Consider the following 16,268-nt stretch of genomic DNA (forward strand, 5'->3'; position numbering starts at 1 on the left):
AGTTCATTTTAAGGTAACATATTCACAGGCTCCAGGGATTAAGTCATGGACATTTAGGGGGCTTATTATTTATTCATAAGATACTTACCATAGGAAGTATCTAAGTTTTTCCTTTTGCACTGGCCATACTCTCTAGATAAAGGCTTTAGCTTGGAAGATAAAATTCTGACTGCCAGCATTCTGAGATCTGAAGGGTTTAAGAGAGTCTGGAGACTTGTATGCCTTAGTATTCAACATCCAGGATGTGCCAGTCACTTAATCTCTTTGGTTTTGATGCAGTATCTGTATATTTGGTGAATCTAGTTCACTCCAGTTCAGAGACCCTCTATTTTACCCTTTTTAGAGAATAAGCTTTCAGATATCTGCTACTTCCCAGAGGCCTGGAGAGGAGAAAGGATATAGGGACTAACCCAATTCTACTTGTCTTAGTGGCCTTTCTTTATTCCTACTTCCAGAGATATCTGGTGCTATCAATTTGGGAGTCTTTTGAGGATTCCAAGGTGTAAATCAAGTTGACTTTTAGCTTCCCCCACAGATAGCTTGGGATTTTTATGTTTCTTGAGTTGTTGTCAGCTCCGTCTCACCAGTATGCTTTGTAGCTTCCAAAATGTTATTTCTATTGCCTCTTCCCCTAATATCTCCTTATTTATTGGTTTATGTTTTTTTTTTTTTAAATCTTCACTGTGAATTTAGTGTGACTTTAGGAAGGAGTGAAATTAGATGTGTGTGTGTGTGTATATGTGTTTGTGCATGTGTATGTTGTCATCTTAATCCAGAAAATGCATTTGATTTGAATTGGTTATGTTCTTTGGGTCAGGCATAGATTGATTCTTAATTGGGTAGCCAGGAACCACATCCAGTAAAAATATTTTAGTGGCCAGGTTTGTATATCCTGACCTACCTGCCCAATTACACACATTCAGTCTTGACTTCTTGTTTCCTACCAGATAACCTAGTTCCTCCAGAACTGGAATCTTGTCCCTAATTCCTAGCTTTATGTCACAGAGTAGGAAGCAGAAATGACAAGAGTCTTCTGAATATAAATAGTTGTGGTTTTCATAATAGTAACCTTGAATTTCTCTTATTCCTTATAGTTTTTCAGAAGCTGGAGTTTTAGGAACCCGACTATTATGGCTATTATGCTCACAGTCACCAAAGCTTGTGCAAAAGGAAGTGCTGGCCTCTCTTATACTTTTATTAGCCTAGCAATGCCTACCTCTTACTTTGCCTTCTTTATTTCCCCAAACTTCCAACCCTATGCTGTCACTATGACCCTATGATCATCCCCCAGTTCCTTTCTTTTCTGTTGTATTTGTGGCAGTTTCAGGTCTCAGCCACCCCAAATCTGCTCCAACTGTACTTGAGTTCAGATTTAAGTCACACTGCTTCTAAGAGCTTTACGTGTGCTAACTTACTTAATTTTTCCAACAACTCTATTATTATTCCTACTTACAGATTCAGAAACTGAGGCACGGAGAGAGTAAATCTGATAATGGTAACACTGCTGAGAAGGCAGTGCCAAAATTTGAATCTGATCAATTTGACTCCAGAGTGTATCTTTAAACCACTATGTAAGAAGCCTCTTATAAATCCCATTCATGTACCAAATACTGTTTTCTCATTTAATCCTCATAGAAACCCTAAATCAAGCAAACAACCAAAAAAAAAAAGATATTGAAGATCTGAACAACAAAACTAACAACTTGACCTAATGAACAAATGTAGACGCCTACACCCAATAGTTGGGGAAAACATATACTTTTTAAGTACATAGAACATTTACAAATAGTAGCCATAAAACAAGACCTAAAAACTTTCAAATTATCAGAATCATATATACTACATTCTATAATCACAATACAATTAAATTAGAAATCAATTTTTAAAATTACAAAGTCATATGTTTGGAAATTTAAAACACACTTAAACACTCATAAATAAAAAAAATAAATAAAAACAGAAAATATTTATAACTGAATAATAAGGAAAGTACTTAAATAACAAATACATAGTCTTAAATGTTTGTTAAAAGAAGAAAGGTTGAAATTAATAAGCTAGGCATTTAATTTAAGAAGTCAAGAAAAGTACAATGAGAAGCAAGGAAAATAAGAAAGAATGAATGAATAGAAGAACATAAATGCATAAAATAGAAATCATTGTCAATTATGATTAGCTGTCAATACTCGGTCTCTCTGAAAATTAGAAAATGAAAGAGTATGTCCCAAAAAGGATAAGAAAAAGTGTTGTCACACGTCTAGTTCTTTCATACTTTAATCTCCTTAAATAGATTTTACAGAAAAGATTAGAGGGTATTTGCTTTTTAAATGATATTTATTTTTATAATTATTCAAGTAATACATTTTCAATAAAAGATTTGAAAATATAGAACAATGTATAGAAATGTAACCCATAATCTCATCACTAGTCAATAATTATTAACTATTAACATTTAGATATTTTCCAGTCTTTTTTCTATGTATCTGAAGATTTGTATATGTCTACATGTAATTAATTATATAGTTATTTTAAAAATGTGGGCTCAAACTGTACACATAAATTCGTATCCAGCTCTTTTACTTAAAATTGCATCATTGGCATATACTATTTAAGTACTAAATTTTGGATGGCTGTGTTAATATTTAATTTACTTTTAGATAATTTACTGTATTGCATTTGATGATGTTCCTGTTTTTAGACAGTGTTTCCAACCCTGTGGTGGAGTCATTTAGCTGACATCTATTCAGGGCCCACTCAATGTGTGGTGCCATATTGAATTTAAGCATGATTGAGACAGTCTAAATGTGTCTGACAAACTGGCAGGGTTGACCTGCCTGAAGTCTATTTACAAGATGACCAAGGAGTCTTTGGAAGAACTAAAAAAAAAAGTGTACTGGACATGATGAGCTTATGGGCTTGATAGAGTAATCGTGTATTCTCTGTATGTAGGCTTCCTTCTTTGTGTTTTAATTATTATTATTTTATGGCAATTCCTGGGTTGCTTCAGTTTTGGATTCCTAGTTCAAATTCTCAAACAAGAATGACCAACAATCTTATTTGGACAATATTTCACTCTAAGCTAAGAAAGAGGCCACTAGGCAGTCCATGGCATAAGTGACTGTGCCAGTTCTGTCAGGGTCCAGAGCATACAGATCACATAGTATACAACATGGCTTGCTTTCAAGATGCTCACTTCAGGAAAGGCTCTGGGCTGGACAACTTCTCTTAAAGAAGGCAGTACGTTGAGCAGATCCCAAGGAGAGAGGCATTCCCTAGATTACTGGCTACTATTGCCCATCTTTGTCACAGAGCAGGTATTGGCACAGCATTGTTGATAGCATCCATGGAGGAAAGCAATGGGGAAATGGCAGAAATGTTAAGGCCCAGTGGGCTTATGATGAATACAGGTACTCAGTAGAACAGCCATGAAGAATAGAAGGACCTGGCATGAATATCCAACACTGAGTATCTACTATGCCCATTTTGTGTTAGGCTCTATGGGTGATGAGAAAATATAAGATGTGGCTGCTATCCTGAAGGAGGTCATGGGTAAGTATAGGTAGAAAGATTATAAACTTTTTGCTTAAAAAACTTTTAAAAAATAAATACAGGTAGTGATAACTCCACATGACAGTTATCAACTGATAAATGGTCACTTTCTCTAACCTATTGAGCATGTCTTCAACTGCTAATTTATTTCAAGGATGTTTCTTGTAACCCACTACATTCATCATCAGAAGTAAAAAAATAATGCCAAGAGTTCAGTTAGGTTATGTAAGTTTATATAAAACTTTAAAGGCTATCTATCTCACCACTTTCCCCAGTGAATGTTGATTTAAGTGTTATTCTATGATGTTTGTAGATACTCAAGGTTGAAAAAAGCATATACCTTTAAAAGCTAGAAAAATAACAAATATTTTTAATAGTAAAAATATGAGTTTTTAAAAAATATTTTGATAGTAAAAGAATAAGGAAAACTTGGAAAATATAAAAAAAATAAGAAAAAGAGTCACCTATGACCCAAATTAACCACAGTTGACATTTTGGTGTAAAACCTTCCAGATTTAATTTTTATATCATATTTTGATTATTTTGTGTTTTAGGTAGTTATGCTTATACTGTAAACATAAATTTGTAATCTGCTTTTTCACATAGCACTATTCATAATCTTTAAAACATCATTTGTAATGACTGCATAATATTACAACTCTTTATTTAATCCTTCCCCTAAACTTAGACTTGTAGAGTATTTCCAATTCTCCAAAATATTAAATAATGTTGAAACATATTCACTTGCATACAGTTTTATTTTATATTCTTATTTATTTCCATAGTATAAATTATTGAAAATTGACTTGTTTAATCAAAGGGTATAAATATTTCTAAAGATCTTCACACATATTACTTAGAAAAAATTCTAAATAGAAAGGTGGCATAATTTGCACTTCCAGTGAGGACTGTAAATTTTACGAATGGGTACAATAAACACCAAATGGAGAAAACATCATTTGAATATTGCCCTCAAGTCTAAATATGAGACTTAGATAGATGACCATAACTTGATAAAGGAAAACATTTTTGTCCTTATTCAAATGATTCCAGGCTATAAAAAAAAGAAAAACTGAAGTGAGTAAAGTAGTAAATTTGACTTGATTAATAATTCATAATCCATGTAGCAATTTAAACTTACAGTTCATATTCAGAACATAATGGAATAAGAAAATATGTATTTGAAATTGCTAGGAAAGGTGTTATACATTATGTGTTGTTAAACAAGTCACAAGACATCTCATATGTGATTTCTCTTCACTCTGGACTTGCTGGATAGGTTTATCAGTTTCATCCATAACTAAATTAACGTTAGTACTTTAGCAGATGAAGCAAAAATAGTTTCAAATAAAGACATATTCCTCCTCTTTTAAAATATCACTCACTAATGACTCAGTATAAAGAAGGATTATTAGCAAAATACAACAGCATTCAAAAAAATTATTTCAATGGGATAAGGTTTTGAGCCTTTGATTATTTTATGAACAGGGAAATTCTCAAATTTGCTTTGAGTTGTTTCTACACAGAACACTGAAATGTTGTTCATTCAAAACACAGTGCCGTTTTCATCAGATAACACAAAATACAGATTTTACAATTATTCCATTGATTCAATCCATATAGACAATTCAACAAACACTTTGAAATAACGGGGGGAAATTGAGATATTAGAGGTTGAATAAAGACAAGTGCAATAAGAATGAAAAGAAAATGATGGAATTCTAAAAGCCCGTCAACAAGACTCAGTGAATCCTGGGCAGTGGAGGCAAAATGGAGAAGGTACAGGTGCCAATGGGAGTCTGTTACCTGGATGATGATTGAATAGGTTCCACACAGTATCTTGGATAACTGAATGACTACTCTGATGAGGCAGATGATCACCTGAAGCCCACTGAGAGCTATGAGAATGGAAAACAAAATGATATTCCATTCTACTACATGTGCGGGTTCAAGGCACTGAATCCATATGCTGGAATCTGTAAGGAAACTAAGAAAGAAGAAGGAAATGGTCAACAAGACCCATGGCCAAGACTACACATTTAGTCCAAGGAAGGCTATAGTTATTTATATGTTCAGGAAATTAATATATATGATTAAAATAAATAACTATTAAATATAAATTAATATACTTTAAAAATCATTCAGATACATATATTGAAAATATAGCATGTATAGTACTGGACTATGCTCATTATAAACATAGTGACCACCACCAAGACAATCTAATTTAATTAGGAAGCAAGACACTTATTGAAGAGTTCAATAACAATGAAAGGCAGCACATGTCAATACCTAGAGAAGACAGACTGCCCATTCCATGGGAGTCCAAAAGTTAGCCTGGGCTGTTAAGGACATGGCTGAGCTTATGCTTGATCTAAAAACCACACAGTTGGCAAAATATCAAACAGAAATTTCTTCTATATATTTCTAAAATCTCTCCCAATACCCTTTAGAACAGTAGTTCTCAAACTTGAGCATATATCAGGATTATGGAGAATTTGTGAAAATGCAGATTGCTGGGCCCACAGAATTTTTAATTCGAAAGGTCTTGATGGGGCTCAAGACTTTACATTTCTAAGTTTCCAGGTGCTGGTAATACTGCTGGTCTGGGGCCCACAGTATGAGGACTGCAGTTTTAGAATGGTTTTGTTCTTCAGCTCTTAAGAAGCTTTAGATTATGGAGTGGAACTGCAAAAAAACTGAAAAGTTTGATCAGTCTAGTTTAGCATAGGATTAAGAGAATTAAACGACTTCCAAGATAATTTTAAAACTACACTGAATCAACCTGACTGACTTTTGCTCACTTTCAGGTCTATCATGCCATTAGCATTTCTTCTAAGATTGACAAGCTCTCTGTTCAACTAAATCAAAATGAAAAAGTGGCATCCTTAAAAAAATTCTCCAAACAAAAACAAATACACCTATTTGCAGGGCAGAGTTGTCCATAAATATTTTATCCACAGCAAGTTGCTTTTTCTTAAAACAGCAATTAAGACAGGCAACCTGGGTACCAGCCAAGTGGCTCTGTGGTGGAATGGGGTGAATTCTGCATTTTGGTGACCACTACCACCACCATCACCTCTCTCTTCTCTTTGTTTTTCTCTCTCCCCACTCTATTTCTTTCTTATTCTCTTCCCTTAACTCTATTTCCTACTCTCTGTGTTCCGGGATACTCAGAGGCACTCTGAGAATTTCTTGGTATTGCCAATGGCCCTTAGATCTCAAGTGGTTAAGCACTCCCTGGATCCTAGGATCTTGGGCAAGAGACTTTACCTATCTGATCTCCAGACAATAGGCTTAAAATATCCAACCCTAAGGTTATTATGACTGTCAGTGAGAGTTAGATAAAACTGCTTTGGAATCTGAAAAGCACAATACAGATCTAATTTCCTGTTACCATTTGCCTAGACCAATTTCATGCACCCTTATACTCTTAATTCAATTTCAGCCACCAGGGAAGCTATTATCTTCAAAATCCTTACTCTAGACTGTTCCCAGTACATACTTTGCACAGACCATTAATACTTTAAAGAGAGATGACTTGTAGGGTTTCTATTTTTCTCCCAGACTATGGTACTATTTATTCCTGTAAACCACAGAGAGTCATAAGTACACTAGCAGAGTCTGGAAGAAACAGAAAAGCTGGAAACAGGTGAATGCAAGTATCAAGGGAAGACAAGTTTAAAGGATTAATGAAGAGGCATGTAGGCAGCCTGAGATTCTTGCAATGAAAGGTGAGGCTTCTTTGGTTTTGGGGTGGAGAAAAGTTCAGGGGCTGATGGCGTAAAAAAAGATTTCTTTGCACCAAGTGGGACTTTATATACTAAGGTCTCCTTTCCTGAGGCCCTTCAATCCCATAGGAGTGCCTCCTCCAAGTCCTCAGAAGGGCCTGAGGTTGTTTTTTAAGTTCTCCTGACCTGAGAGAGAGCTCTGGAGGCACCATCTTGTTGAACTTTCAGAATAAAGGTGGCTATGGGCACAGAAGCAGTTCTGCCATGCGGTCTAGGTAAACATGTAAGACCTCAAATAGGTGTGAGCCTTGAATAATAAATGGGGAGATGAGAAAAAAATGTAACTTCCCCAGGAAATGGTACAGACACCCTTATTTTATTCCATTAGAATTCTGAACACAGGACAAAACGAGGAGAGACTTAATGGCCCTCTTCTGTATCTCTGTCAGGGTCCTGCTACCTCCTGAGCTGCCTCTGCAAGTGTTGGTAGGCCGATAAGCCCAGAATGATGCCAGCGTGAGGCATTCTGTGATCTAGGATTGGGTCCCTCAACACCTGACTGAACTGCAAGCCTTTTTAGCAAGACTGCTTCTCTAGACTCTTCTTCAGTACATGCTAAATAAGCTCCTGGCTCATTCTACAAACTTCCACACCTAGCCATGTCTCTAGATCGCAGACTGCACTTTGCTGCTTGCCCTGCCTTGTTCTATCTCTGTGTAGCTCCTGCTCATGTAGCCCTGGGTTGCACCATCCAAGGACACTGTAATTTTTTCTCAGCTGAGCACTTTCACGTCTGTAATAGACCACATGTCCAATGTGGCCACAAAAGAAGACTGACTTCCCAGAATCACTCAAGTCCCAGGCTCCAACAGCTGCTATACCACAATAACCATGAAAACCTGTGCTGAAAAATAAGAGAAACATGTCTTTCATTTGGATATCTCTAAGTTAGCCTCAAACTGGTGAATATGCATGGCAGTGAAAGACTTGGGGAAAAAAACATGTGAACACAGATACATGAAGGAATATATTGGTCTGGATATCAGTAACCTAATAGGAAAATTCTACCTAAACCAGCCACATGGAACCCCGAAGTGATCATGGAAAATGAGTATAACCATGACCTCCTTGATTTGGGGAATTATCCCTTACCGTCCTGCAGTGCCCTCAAAGGCATATTCCCAGCCATTGAGGGTGCGGCAGTATGGGCCTTGAACAAGACCCAAAGTCGATATGACCAGGCAGTATCCAGAAAAAGCAATTCCAAGGGCAGAAAAGATAATCGACAGCAGTGTCTAAATAAAACATAGAAGAAAGAGGTTAGTGCTATAGAATGAGACAAGGGGATACTGTGGATAAATGATCAGATAGGTACCTTCCCCTACTCATCTAGCCTACTCCACTCTATATAATACCATATCTCCACATAAAAAATAGAACATTTAATCCAAACCCATGTGATCTTAAAAATAAGTTTAAATGACTTTTTGTTTGGCATTCTATAGAGGTAACTAGTTAATTTACTAAATTTCTTCCTTTTTTTTCTGAAGGGTTGATATCAAAATAATGATCACCTTATACATAATGCAAAGAAGAAATGTGAACAATTAATCTATACTTATTTATTGAAGACATTATTTTCTAGGAAGGTAGGTTCCCTAAGAATCATAAGCTATGATCCCTGCTTTTCTCTTATGTAGATGATATTTGAATATCTTCACACATAGAAATATGAGGGAAAATAGCAGATGTCAGCCTAGATGGTCATATTTATATTTAAGTAAGGATTGATAAGAAAGATGATGTTTTAATTTGAATAAAGAGAATGAGCAATATTCACAAGCAGATCAGCACAAGCAGAATTATGACAATAAGTAAATTGGTTAGATCTAAGGGAAAGTTCCTACAGAGGGGCAGAGGAGGAAGTTCCTACAGAGGGGAAATTCCTACAGAAGGGCAGACTGGCATGGTGCTAATGCTAGGGAAACAAAGTTGATAGGACACAATCTAGCCCTTGTGTTGCTTGCAAAGTGAGTGCAGAGTTGGCAGATCTGGGAGGAAAATGGTCTTAAATGCTGGATCAAGGAGGCTGGACTTCCTCCTTCAGGGCAAGTGGTTTTCCACAAATTAACTTCTTATTAAAATAATTTCAAATCTACAAAAAATGTTGAAAGTACAATACAATGAATCTCTATATACCTTTTACCTAGGCTCATTTTTGTATTTACCACTTTTGCTTGTACTCTTCCTCTTTGTGTATGTGTATGTGTGTGTGTGTGTGTGTATTTACACATTTTTGTTGTTGAAGTATTTTAACATAGGTTGCAGACATTATGATTTTTTCCCCTACATACATCAGTTCATATCTCCCCAAATTAAATTTATTATTCTGTAGCTGTTTTTTTTTTATTTTTTTATATAGGATCTAATGAAAGTTTATGTACAAGATTACATCTCTTTAGTTTCTTTTAATCTACACTAATCTCACTGCTTTTTTGTTTTGTTTAGTTTTTCAGGATGTTAAATTGTTTTGGAAGAATATCAGCTAGTTGTCTTGTACAATTTCTATATTTTGGATTTTTCTAATTATTTCCTCACAATTGGACTTGAGTTGAAACTTTTGGCAAGAAACTTGATTGATGTGGGTACATTATGGGCCTCTCACTGCTACTGGTGTTGCTAAATTTAATCTCTTGGTTATGATGATTTTCTTTAGATCTATAAATGTACATTTTCCACTTTGCAATTAGTAAATAATTTGTGAGATGATACTTTGAGCTGTGTCATATCCTGTTCTCTAAAGACATTTCAACTGATGAATTTAGCATCAACTGCTGATCTCAATATTCATAGGTTACGAATTATCACAATAATTGGTTGCAATGTATTGGTTTCCTAATGCTATCATTTCTTCTGCATTATAAGTTATGATTTTTTCTAAGGAATTTCCATTTCCCATTTCTTTCTCCTCTGACTCTCTTCCTCCTCTGACTCTCTTCCTGTATTATTGCAGATTCATAGATATTCTAATTCAATATGTTACTATTCTTTTAGATGCTGAGATGGTCCAAATATGGCCAGTGGGAACATCCCTTTGAATTAATTCCTATGCCCTTTGACACGTTCTTATTATTCTTTGAAAATTTCCTTGCTTTCTGGCACAAGATGGTCCAAGTTCATTTTGAATTTATGTTGCTTAGCCCTGAATAAGTTCTTTTTTTCTGACAAGTCATGAATTTGATTTTTGAGTAAGAATGTGGCATTAACCAATATATGATTTTGGAAAATTACTTTGACAGTGATGGTATACCAGATAGAAGTGAGAGAGCCCAGAAATAAAGAGTCTGTATAGAGACAACTTCAAGTTCAAGTGACAAAGACATTCACTGGTTAAAAAGATATTAAGGAGAAAATGAACAGCTAGAAATAAACTAAAAAAAAAAAAAAATTTCCAGAGTTTGAAACTTGGATGAAAAAGAGAGAGAAACAGGGATGCCAAAAATGATAATTTGCTTTGGGAGAAAAATTAAGTTAGTTTAAAAAGTGTTGATTTCAAATGACAGTAGGACAGCTAAACAGAAACTTGCAGTAGCCAGCTGATAATAAATTCAAAAGCTGAGACCACAGTTTCAGTCAAGATGGTGAAGTAGATAAATGCTGTGCTCATTTCCTCAAAATTACATCTAAATTATAGAACAACCACCTTGAGAAACACCTGAAGACTAGCTGAACAGAACTCCCATAGCCAAGGCTATAAAGAGGTAGTCTCATAGAGACTGGTAGGAGGGGCAGAGATATGAAATAGTCTGGTCCTACACCACCTGTGGTGGTTAAGAATTGAGAGGGATATCTTGGCTATAGAGATCCCCCACCTAAGGAGCAAGGGGTCCCTGCCCTACACTGGGCTCCCTAGCCCAAAGCGACAGTGTTGAGAAAATGAGTTCTCACAACATCTGGCTGTGGAAATCAGTGGAGATTCCATCCGGTTGAGATAGAGGGCTGCTGTGGAAACAGGTACACTCTTAAAGGACCTGAGCACAGACTCACTCATTCACAAACACTCATCCTAAGCTCCAGTGAAAGAACAGCAGCTTAAAAAGCACCAGGGACATAGAGGAAGGAATTAATTGTCTGGCTTCAGGGTGAGGTCTGGAGGGGCAGTTCTTTCCCAGATAGAAGTGCTGGCAGGTGCCATTGTTCCTTTATTGGGCCCTCCCACGCCCAGCCTGCAGGCACCGACAGACATCAAATCTGAGTCTTCATTAACTTGGCTAACACAGCTTGTCTCACCCTGGTAATTCTCCGAGGCCCCATTCCACCCAACTAGAACCTCTTTTAGCAGCGGTTCCTCACAAGTGACTGGCCTTGGACTTTCCTCAAATGTCTCAAAGGCCTACAAACCCCAAACAAGCAGCAGTAAGCCGGCCTCACCATGCCTACTGTACCTCTTGCTAAGTGGCCCCAAGCCTGGCATTAGTGGTGCCTCCAAGCCCAGCAAAGGCAGCTACCAACTGCAGATCACTTTGTATCTCTTACCAGGTGACCTAGGGCTATGCACAGGGAGTGGCTGACCTTAGCATGCACAAGAGCCCCTGTCAAGAATCCCTAGAACAAACACTTGATGGCTGACTTCAGATCATACCAGAGCGTCACCCAATTAGCTGCACAAGTGACACACCCAAAGGATGAACTCAGCAAGCACCAGAGCTCCAATAAAGCAAATTCCACTTCGTGGAGTCAGCCCACTCCCACACACACAACAGCTCATCAGCTATAATCACAGCCAACCCTCACAGACAGTCAGTCAGAGAGTTAATCTTACCCACTGATGTGCCAATATCAATCAAGGCTCAACTACAAAAGGAAGGCATACAGAAACCAAACAAGGGACACCGCTAAAGTACCTGGCTTAGGTGACCAGGGAAACTATGTTACTGGTTCCCAAAGGACACCTTCTGCATAAGACCACCCTGCCAAGATCAGGAGATGTAGTAGATCTGCCTAATATATATTAACAAACACAGGGAGGCAGCCAGAATGAAGAGGCACAGAAACATGTCCCAAATAAAAGGGCAGGACAAAACTCCAGAAAAAGAACTAAATGAAATGGTGGTAAGCAATCTATCAGATACAGAGTTTAAAACACAGGTTATAAGGGTGCTCAGGGATTGGAATAAACATGGCGGCATGAGAGACATTCTCAGGTCTCTCCCCTTGAAACAACAATAAGCTGAATACCTAAAACTCAACAAAAAACACCCAAACTGCACACCACCATGTATAAGCGTGGGATCTGTGTATAAGAGCTACCACAGGTCAGAACCCCAGGTGTCGGGCGGTGGACTGGGAGAAACAGAGAAGCTGCCTCTTACAGCTGGAGTACCCTGTAAGAGGAGGGGGAAGGGAGGAGAGACGAGTTCCCTGAACAGCCTGTCTGAGAGTGCTGTGAGCTCCAAGTGGCCGGCGGCATGACCAATCATCAGAGCAGAAGGCAGAGAAACAGAGATGGCAGAAAAGCAGAGACGGTAGAGAAACAACAGTTGATTTTTACCAGCCGCAGTTGCAAAACTGAGGCTGACCGAGCTTTCAACCTCCAACACAGAGGGCCCCTCCGCCAATACCCTTTGAGATGGAATGCCGCGGAGCCCCAGGCGAATCTGAGCAAACGCTACCTAAACTGTCACTAACACTGACAGGAACTGAGACTGAGACTAGTGAGCATGATTAAACATCTGTAAGGAAAAAAAGATTTTATTAACTCTTTATTTAAAGCAGAGATTCAAGAGGCTTCGATGCCACCTACTGGAAACCAAAAGAAGAATACCTTATTTGCAACAGTCTAGGGACCATTATATAATAAATCTTCTTTCTGAAAAAAAAAAAAAGCAGAACTCACTTCCATTAATGCCCAGGTGGAGAAATAGTCCATTAAACACCATGAACAACCAAGGTGACAAAGCATCTCAGAAAGAAAGAGAAAAATCTCCAGAAAATAAGCTTACAGACATAGAAATATGTGATTTAACTGACAGAGAATTCAGAATGGTATTTCTGAAAAAAACTCAGTGTGATCCAAAATGAATCATATCAACAATTTCAGGAATTGAAAAAACAACTAAATGAGCAGAATGAGTTCTTTAGCAAGGAAATTGAAATCCTCAAAAAGAACCGAATAGAACTTCTAGAAATAAAAAAAACACAATGCAAAAGTTGAAAAATGAAATAGCAAGGTTGGGAAATAGAGGCGACCAAGTGGAGGAAAGGATCAGTGATATCAAAGACAGAAATCTAGAAATAAATCAGATAGAAGAAAAGAGAAATTGAAGAATGAAAAATAATGAAAGAGAAATACGAGAAAGAGCTGATACCATCAGGAGAGGAAACATGAGAATAATGGGCATTCTTGAAGGAGAGGAAAAGGAACAGGAATTAGAAAGCATTTTCAGACAAATACTTGATGAGAATTTCCCAAATCTAAGGAATGAGCTGGAGCTTGGAATTTGAGAAGTCAATAGAACACCCAGTTATCTCAATCCAAAAAGGCCTTCACAAAGACACATTTATTAAAATTATCAAAAATCAATGACAAAAACAGAATTCTCAGGGCAGCCAGGGAAAAGAAGATGGTAACCTATAAAGAAAAAGCCATTAGATTATCGTCAGATTTCTCAACATAAACCTTACAAGCCAGAAAAGAGTGGAATCAAATATTTCAACTATTAAATGAAAGGAACTACCAGCCAAGAATAATGTATCCAGCTAAGCTCTCCTTTAGATATGAAGGAGAAATTAAGACCTTTCCAGACATACAAAAATTGAAGGAATTCTCCACTATGAGGCCTGCACTACAGAAAATACTGAAAGAGGTCAGCTCACCTAAAACAAAATGACACACACAAAAAATGCGTAATTAGGAGTAAGGTGACTAGCAGGTTGATAAAAGCAGAGGAGTGCAACCCTTACTAGGAACAAGGCATTATAAGCTTAAAATAAGAAATTTGCTATAGCAAGATAGTAATGAAAATGACAAAATGAGACAAGAAGAACTGAAAGGGGGAGGATTCAAAGATGCAAATTCGCAAAGGGGAATGGAGATAAGGCACATGCAGAAGAAAAGGGATGACTGTATATAAACAACTATCCTTGTCATATTCATAATGGTAACCACAGGCCAAAGATTTAAAACCAAAGTATATAACATAAAACAAAAAGGACTAGAAGGAAAACTCACAAAAGCCAACCAAAATAAAGAAAACAGAAACACAAGGACAAGGAAGCAATGGAGAAACTGAGCTACCAGAAAGCAAAAGATAAAATGGCTATAAGAAGACCTCATATTTCAGTAACCACCTTAAATGTAAATGGACTGAACTCACCAACAAAAAAGTACAGAGTTGCGGATTGGATCAAAAAATAAAACTCTACCATATGCTGCCTCCAGGAGACACATCTCAGTTCGAAAGACAAATATAGACTCAAAGTGAAAGGGTGGAAAATGATGTTTCAAGCAAATGGCATTCAGAAAAAAAAGCGAGAGTAGAAGTACTAATATTAATTGAAATAGAATTCAAAATCAAAAAGGTAAAGAAAGATACTGAGGGATACTTCATAACGACAAAGGGAATCATGCACTAAGAAGACATAACACTTTTAATATCTGTGCTCCCAATCAGGGAGCCCTGAAATATATAAAGCAATTACTAACAGAACTAAAGGCCAGAACAGATCAAAACATATTCATAGTAGGGGACCTAAATACTCCACCGTCAGATATGGACAGATCACCCCAACAGAAAATCAATAAGGAAATAACATCCTTAAGTGATACATTAGACCAACTGGACATAATCGACATATACAGAGCCTTCATCCCAAAACAGCTGCTTATACATTCTTCTCCAGTGCACATGGAACATTCTCAAGGATCGACCACATACTGAGACACAGAGATAGCCTCAACAAATATAAGAGGGTTGAAATCATACCAACCATATTCTCTGATCATAATGCTTTGAAACTAGAGATCAACTGTAAAAAGAAAGCAGAAAGAACCACAAATAAATGGAGATTAAACAACATTCTACTGAAGAATACCTAGGTCAGAGAAGAAATAAAAAGGAAGATCAAGAGATACATAGAAACGAATGATAATGAAGTTCAACATATCAAAACATTTAAGACATGGCAAAAGCGGTCATAAGAGGAAAGTCCATATCATTACAGGCCTACTTCTAAAAATAAGAACAAGCCCAAATAAACAACTTAATCCTTCATCTTAAAAAACTAGAAAAGGAAGAACAAATACAACCTAAATTCAGCAGAATGAAAGAAATAATCAAAATTAGAGCAGAAATAAATGAAATTGAAAACAAAAATAAAAAAACAATAGAAAAAATAAATGCAACAAAGAGCTGGTTCTTTGAGAAGGTTAATATTATTGATAAATCCCTGGCTAGACTCACTAAAGAAAAAAGAGAAAAGACACAAATAAACATAATCATGGGTGAAAGAGGGAAAATTATGATAGACACTGTAGAAATACAAAGGATCATACAAGAATACTATGAAAAAGTTTATAACATCAAATTTAATAACCTAGGAGAAATGGACCAGTACTTAGAAAAATACAACCTTCCTAGACTGAATCAAGAATAACTGGAAAATCTAAATAGACCGATCAGCAGTATGAGGATCGAAACAATCATCAAAAATCTGCCAAAAAGTAAAAGTCCAGGATCAGATGGCTTCACCAGTGAATTCTACTAAACATTCAAAGAAGATTTAATACTTATTCTCCTCAAACTCTTCCAAAAAAATTGAAGAAGAGGCAATACTTCCCAACTCATTTTATTACCTTGAAACCAAAACCTGGTAAAGATAACACAAAAAAGAAAATTACAGACCAATATCTCTCATGAACACAGATGCAAAAATCCTAAATAAGATACTAGCAAACCGAATACAGCAACATATTAATAAGATTATTTATCA

At 36.6% G+C, this 16,268-nt stretch overlaps 1 protein-coding gene across 1 annotated transcript in view; it reads right to left on the minus strand.

Annotated features, from left to right (window-relative positions):
• Positions 1 to 4,199: 4,199 nt before the first annotated feature.
• The window catches only part of TM4SF18 (transmembrane 4 L six family member 18), a 24,217-nt gene continuing 12,148 nt past the window's right edge, over positions 4,200 to 16,268 (minus strand). The window contains exons 4-6 of the mRNA XM_011385802.1: positions 8,430 to 8,572; positions 5,353 to 5,533; positions 4,200 to 4,600 (exon numbers count right to left, since the gene is read on the minus strand). Of these exons, the coding sequence (XP_011384104.1) occupies positions 4,586 to 4,600; positions 5,353 to 5,533; positions 8,430 to 8,572 (339 nt within the window). The 3' untranslated portion in view covers positions 4,200 to 4,585. The remainder of the gene's footprint in view (positions 4,601 to 5,352; positions 5,534 to 8,429; positions 8,573 to 16,268) is intronic.

Source organism: Pteropus vampyrus, unplaced genomic scaffold, assembly GCF_000151845.1.
Source record: "Pteropus vampyrus isolate Shadow unplaced genomic scaffold, Pvam_2.0 Scaffold814, whole genome shotgun sequence".
NCBI classification, from domain to species: domain Eukaryota; kingdom Metazoa; phylum Chordata; class Mammalia; order Chiroptera; family Pteropodidae; genus Pteropus; species Pteropus vampyrus.